The sequence below is a fragment of the Dicentrarchus labrax genome, unplaced genomic scaffold (genome assembly GCF_905237075.1).
Source record: "Dicentrarchus labrax unplaced genomic scaffold, dlabrax2021, whole genome shotgun sequence".
NCBI classification, from domain to species: Eukaryota; Metazoa; Chordata; class Actinopteri; family Moronidae; genus Dicentrarchus; species Dicentrarchus labrax.
In genome coordinates, this window is record NW_026136713.1 from 24,076,722 (window position 1) to 24,084,221 (window position 7,500).

A 7,500-nucleotide genomic window follows, 5' to 3' on the forward strand; every position below is an offset into this window, starting at 1 on the left:
TCATTACAATCCGCTTTTTATAATCCGCTTTTTATAATCCGCTTTATTATAATCCGCTTTATTATAATCCGCTTTTTACAATCAGCTTTATAATCCACTTTATTACAATCCGCTTTATTACAATCTGCTTTTTATAATCCGCTTGTTATAATCCGCTTTATTACAATCCGCTCTATTATAATCTGCTTTATTATAATCCACTTTATTATAATCCGCATTTTACAATCCGCTTTATAATCCGCTTTATTATAATCCGTTTTTTATAATCCGCTTTATAATCCGCTTTATTACAATCCGCTTTTTATAGTACGATTTATTATAATCCGCTTTATTATAATCCACTTTTTATAATCTGCTTTATTATAACCCGCTTTTTTATAATGCGCTCTATTATAATCCGCTCTGTTATAATCTGCTTCATTATAATCCGCTTGTAAATTCATAAATTCAACCAGTTTTAATCCAGTGTTGGAACCAGTTTAAATCTAGTTTTAGAACCAGTTTTAATCTAGTTTTAGAACCAGTTTTAATCCAGTGTTGGAACCAGTTTTATTCTAGTTTTAGAACCAGTTTTAATCTAGTGTTAGAACCAGTTTTAATCTAGTTTTAGAACCAGTTTTAATCCAGTGTTGGAACCAGTTTTAATCTGGTTTTAGAACCAGTTTTAATCTAGTTTTAGAACCAGTTTTAATCCAGTGTTGGAACTGGTTCTGATGTTGTGGTTCTGTCCAGCTGAGCTCTACTTGTGTCCACTTGGCGTGTCGAGGAGGAAATCTCTCTGTTCTCAAACTGCTGTTGAACCACGGAGCCGATATTACTGCAAGAGACAAGGTAATACCCAGAACTCCTAATACTACTAATACTAATACTCCTAATACTACTCCTAATACTACTACTACTAATACTTCTACTAATACTACTAATACTAATACTCCTAATACTACTACTAATACTACTACTACTAATACTAATACTAATACTACTAATACTAATACTACAAACAAACTCTAATACTACCCTAATACTACTACTACTAATACTAATACTAATACTACTAATACTACTACTACTAATACTAATACACAATACTAATACCCTAATACTACTACTACTAATACTTCTACTAATACTACTAATACTAATACTCCTAATACTACTACTAATACTACTACTACTAATAAATACTAATACTACTAATACTAATACTACTAATACTACTAATACTAATACTACTAATACTACTACTACTAATACTAATACTACTACTAATACTACTAATACTAATACTACTAATACTAATACTACTAATACTAATACTACTAATACTAATACTCCTAATACTACTCCTAATACTACTACTACTAATACTTCTACTAATACTACTACTAATACTAGTACTACTAATACTAATACTAATACTAATACTCCTAATACTACTAATACTAATACTAATAGTTTCTTTAGAACAGTCACCCACCCAAAACCCCATAGAGACTGTGTCTGTCCCCCGACCACCTTAATTATTTAAAGAAATAAAAACAAGAGGAGTTAAACATAAAAATCTAATAAAAATTAAAACCAACTCCTCAGTAGCACAAAATAAAAGAATGAAATGTGGACTGTTAAATATCAGGTCTCTGTCCTCTAAAGCTGTTTTAGTGAATGAATTAATATCAGATTATGATATTGATTTACTTTGTCTTACTGAGACCTGGTTGTCCCACGAGGAGTATGTTAGCCTAAATTAATCCACCCCCCAGTCATATTAATACTCACATTCCTCGAGGCACAGGCCGAGGAGGTGGAGTAGCAGCCATATATGATTCGAGCGTTTTAATGGACCCTAAACCTAAACTAAATTATAATTCATTTGAAAGCCTTGTTCTTAGTCTTTCTCACCCAAACTGGAAAACACTGCAGCCAGTTCTATTTGTTATAGTGTACCGCGCTCCTGGACCGTACTCTGATTTTATATCTGAATTTTCAGAGTTTCTATCAAGTTTAGTCCTTAAATCAGATAAAGTAATTATTGTAGGTGATTTTAATATTCATGTGGATGTTGACGATGACAGCCTTAGTAACGCATTTATATCATTAATAGACTCAATTGGCTTCTGTCAGAGTGTAAATAAACCAACTCATTGTTTTAATCACACTCTTGACCTTGTTTTATCATATGGCATTGATATTGAACATTTAATAGTCTTCCCACATAATCCTTTCCTATCTGACCATTATTTAATAACTTTTGAATTCATACTATTAGATTATAAGCCATTAGGCAAAACTTCCTACAGCAGATGTCTATCTGACAGTGCTGTAGCTAAATTTAAGGAGGAGATTCCTTCAGTGTTTAATTCAATGCCATGTCTGAATTTAACAGAGTCCTATAACAACTTTAGTCCCTCTGAAATTGATAATCTTGTCGATAGTGCTACAGGCTCACTACGATCAACATTAGACTCTATCGCTCCTATAAAAAGGAAATTATTAAAACATAGGAGAATAGCACCGTGGTATAACCACCAAACCCGCCAGTTAAAACAAATAGCTAGGAAATCTGAAAGGAAATGGTGCTCTTCCAAATTATCAGAATATCGCTCAAATTGGCAAGATAATCTTAAAACTTATAGAAAGGCCCTCCGTAATGCCAGAGGAGCCTATTACTCAGCACTTACAGAAGAAAATAAGAATAACCCTAGGTTCCTCTTCAGCACTGTAGCCAGGCTGACAGAGAGCCACAGCTCTATTGACCCACATATCCAACTATAGACCGATTTCTAACCTCCCCTTCTTCTCTAAGATTCTGGAGAAAGTAGTCGCCTAAGAGTTGTGTGACTTTCTACATAACAATAGTTTATTTGAGGATTTTCAGTCAGGATTTAGAGTTCATCACAGCTCTGGTTAAAGTTAATAATGATCTTTAGGCAACATTATTAGGAATCACTCCATTAACTTTCACTGTTATGCAGATGATATGCAGTTATATCTATCGATCAAGCCCGATGAAATTAATCAATTATCTAAATTAAAAACATGTCTTAAGGACATAAAATCCTGGATGATCTGCAATTTTCTGATGTTAAACTCAGAAAAAAACGAAATTCTTGTTCTTGGCCCCAAAAACCTTAGAGACTCATTGTCTAAAGATATAGTCACTCTAGATGGCATTAACTTGGCCTCTAGCACCACTGTCAGGAATCTTGGAGTTATCTTTGATCAGGATTTGTCATTTAACTCCCACATAAAGCAGACCTCTAGGACTGCCTTCTTTCATTTACGTAATATTAGAAAAATTAGACACATACTATCACAGACAGATGCAGAAAAACTAATCCATGCATTTGTTACTTCAAGGCTGGATTACTGCAACTCTTTATTATCAGGTTGCCCCAATAAGTCCATTAAAACGCTCCAATTAATTCAGAACGCTGCAGCACGAGTACTGACAGGAACTAGAAAAAGAGATCACATCTCTCCTGTACTAGCTTCTCTGCATTGGCTCCCTGTAAAATGTAGAATAGAATTTAAAACCCTCCTCCTCACCTATAAAGCTCTTCATGGTCAGGCCCCTTCATATCTTAAAGAGCTCATAGTACCCTATTACCCCTCTAGAACAGTACGTTCTCTGAATGCTGGGCTACTTGTGGTTCCTATAGTCTCTAAAAGTAGAACAGGAGCCAGAGCCTTCAGTTACCAAGCTCCTCTCCTGTGGAACCAGCTTCCAGTTGTGGTTCGGGAGGCAGACACCCTCACCACATTCAAGATCACATTCTTTCTCGTCTCGCAGGTTCTTATCGATCCTGGTGGAGCCTCCTGCCATGGTCCTGCTAGATTGCCATTGCCAATACTGTTGTTGCTGTGCACCTGTCTGTCTGTCTGTCTCTCGCTGTCTCTCTCTCTGTCTCTCTCTCACCCCAACTGGTCGAGACAGACGACCACCCACCTAGAGCCGGAGGATCTGTCCTAGGTTTCTGCCTTTTAACAGGCAGTGTTTCCTTGCCCTTGTCTCCAAGGTCTTGCTCATGGTGGTACTGTTGGGTCTCTGTAAATAATGTTTTAAAGAGTTCGGTCTAGACCTGCTCTATTTGAAAAGTGTCCTGAGATAACTTCTGTTATGAATTGGCGCTATACAAATAAAATTGAATTGAATTGAATTGAATTAATACTAATACTACATGAACATGTTTTCTGTTATATAAGTTTTAATACCTGTATAACTGATGTACCTGTGTGTGTATGTGTGTAGTTGGACAGCACTCCTCTTCATGTCTCTGTGAGGACCGGACACTTCGACTGTGCTGAACATCTTATTCACTGCGGAGCAGAACTCAACGCACAGGACAGAGTGAGTCTCACAACTTTATTAACACTGTACAAACACACAACTTTATTATCACTCAAATAGAGCAGGTCTAGACCGAACTCTTTATAACATTATTTACAGAGACCCAACAGTACCACCATGAGCAAGCACTTGGAGACAAGGGCAAGGAAAAACTGCCTGTTAAAAGGCAGAAACCTAGGACAGATCCTCCGGCTCTAGGTGGGTGGTCGTCTGTCTCGACCAGTTGGGGTGAAAGAGAGAGACAGAGAGAGTGAGAGAGAGACAGAGAGAGAGAGACACACAGACAGACAGACAGGTGCACAGCATTAACCAGTCAACAGTATTGGCAATGGCAATCTAGTAGGACCATGGCAGGAGGCTCCACCAGGATCGATAAGAACCTGCGAGACGAGAAAGCACAAGAACTCCGGGGACGAAGTGAAGTTAGTAACATGCATTACTGGGACATGAATGAGTGCAGAAAGAGAGAGGAAGGGAGGAGCTCAGTGCACCATGGGAAATCCCCCGATAGTCTTGGCCTATAGCAGCATAACTAAGGGATGGTTCAGGACTCACCTGATCCAGCCCTAACTATAAGCTTTATCAAAGAGGAATGTCTTAAGCCTACTCTTGAATGTGGTGAGGGTGTCTGCCTCCCGAACCACAACTGGAAGCTGGTTCCACAGGAGAGGAGCTTGGTAACTGAAGGCTCTGGCTCCTGTTCTACTTTTAGAGACTATAGGAACCACAAGTAGCCCAGCATTCAGAGAACGTAGTGTTCTAGAGGGGTAATAGGGTACTATGAGCTCTTTAAGATATGAAGGGGCCTGACCATGAAGAGCTTTATAGGTGAGGAGGAGGATTTTAAATTCAATTCTACATTTTACAGGGAGCCAATGCAGAGAAGCTAGTACAGGAGAGATGTGATCTCTTTTTCTAGTTCCTGTCAGTACTCGTGCTGCAGCGTTCTGAATTAATTGGAGCGTTTTAATGGACTTATTGGGGCAACCTGATAATAAAGAGTTGCAGTAATCCAGCCTTGAAGTAACAAATGCATGGATTAGTTTTTCTGCATCTGTCTGTGATAGGATGTGTCTAATTTTTGTAATATTACGTAAATGAAAGAAGGCAGTCCTAGAGGTCTGCTTTATGTGGGAGTTAAAAGATTCCTGACAGTGGTGCTAGAGGCCAAGTTAATGCCATCTAGAGTGACTATATCTTTAGACAATGAGTCTCTAAGGTTTTTGGGGCCAAGAACAAGAATTTCGTTTTTTTCTGAGTTTAACATCAGAAAATTGCAGGTCATCCAGGATTTTATGTCCTTAAGACATGTTTGTAATTTAGATAATTGATTAATTTCATCGGGCTTGATTGAATTAGATTCAATTCAACTCAATTTTATTTGTATAGCGCCAATTCATAACAGAAGTTATCTCAGGACACTTTTCAACTAGTGATGAAGTATAATGGAGTGATCATCTCATAACAGTGAATAATGGCGTGATGCCTAATAATTCCAACGGGAGCATATATAAAGTAAATAGTGTTAAACACACAACTTTATTATCACTGTACAAATACACAACTTTATTAACACTGTACAAACACAACTTTATTAACAATGAACAGAAACATGAATCTAATGAAGAACACATTTTCAGTGTAAACTGATTTAGTTTCTGGTTCCTGGTCATTCAGGAGGGAGACAGTCCTCTTCATGACGCAGTTCGACTCAACAGATTTAAAATCATCCAGCTGCTGTTGCTGCACGGAGCCAAGACTGATCTCACCAACCAGGTAATGCTGACCTCTGACCTGTGGGATCTCCAGAGAGGTTTTAGGATTCTGTTCCTTCTCCAAACTCAATTCAAATGAAACATCAAAACATTTCAGCTCATTTTACTCGTGGTCTCTGCAGAGAAACCCCACAAATCAGTAAAGATCTTATTATAGTGTGACTCATTACAATCTGATCTTTCTCACAGTCAGTCTGTTACTTTATCAGACCAATGGAAGCACACTTCTGCCAGTAAAATAAAACAGAAGATGAAACTTTGCCCTGATAATAAAAAAACTGTTATACTATTATATACATTTTTATCATCAAGGCTGTTTGCACTGTATTATTTTATTCTCCGGGTGGAATTGGCTTCCATACATCCAGCTGTGTTAAACTGTAATAAATAAAAATAAAATGGTAAATGTCTCTTTCTGTCTGTCAGGACGGACACTGTCCCCTGGACGCCGTGTTGGAGTGGCAGAACGAAACAAAGACGCTCCTCAGTGAGCAGAACGACAGGAAGTCATGTCATTAACGGACCAATCGACCAATCACTGCTCTCCGCTTCGCTGGCACATCCTGTATCTCCAGCAGCTGAAAACTTTCAAACAAACTTTATGTTTTTACCTGTTACATTCAAAACCCCATTAAGAATATGTTTGATTAAATGTACAAATAAAGTTTTTGGTTTAAAGTCTTCTGTCTGTGGATGATTTGAATCCTCAGAGTGACCAGCAGGTGGCAGTAAAGAGCAGTGTTTATATATAAATATATATATATATATATATGTCTGCTTTAAAGGAACATCCTGTCATTTATTAGTGAGACCACAGGATGGAAACCAGAACATAACACAGCACACAGAGCTTCTTCTTCCAGTTATATTTAAGCAGGCTGCTGACATAAAGTCATTGTTTAATATTTAACACGTGGAGCTCTCGCTGTTCTAAATTCAGTGATTGGAAACTGATCCATGTTTGTTCCACTAACAGTTGTTGTTGTTTGTTCCACTAACAATAGATTAGATATATAGATTATATTTCAGTGTATTATTAATATAATTATTATACAGAAGAATGCCTTTAATTTCCTATATGGGACCAATAATCAATAATACATTACTCTGCATATTGAGTCCTTTTACTTTATCTTGATGTTGTATTTTAGTAGTTTAGTATTTTTACTTCAGTACATCTGAGGCCTGATGTGTCCACCAGGGGGCGCCACAGTCTCACTATTTTCTACCTTCTTCCCTTTCAGTCTGATTCTGTTCAGCCTGACAGAAATGTTTTTCGCTTCCTCATTCTCCTCTTCTTCCTCCCTCACTGACCTCAAGGTGGCGCTAAAACAATCCAGTTTAGGTTTTATAATCTCAACAACACTACAAATTTTG

General features: G+C 37.4%; 1 protein-coding gene across 2 annotated transcripts in view; it reads left to right on the plus strand.

Moving 5' to 3' along the window:
• The window catches only part of LOC127374598 (ankyrin repeat domain-containing protein 1-like), an 11,382-nt gene extending 4,578 nt beyond the window's left edge, over nucleotides 1-6,804 (plus strand). For both annotated transcript variants that reach the window (XM_051420147.1, XM_051420148.1), the window contains exons 7-10: nucleotides 733-831; nucleotides 4,250-4,348; nucleotides 6,026-6,124; nucleotides 6,550-6,804. In XM_051420147.1, coding sequence (XP_051276107.1) covers nucleotides 733-831; nucleotides 4,250-4,348; nucleotides 6,026-6,124; nucleotides 6,550-6,642 — 390 coding nt within the window. In that variant the 3' untranslated portion in view covers nucleotides 6,643-6,804. The remainder of the gene's footprint in view (nucleotides 1-732; nucleotides 832-4,249; nucleotides 4,349-6,025; nucleotides 6,125-6,549) is intronic.
• The last annotated feature ends 696 nt before the right edge of the window (nucleotides 6,805-7,500 follow it).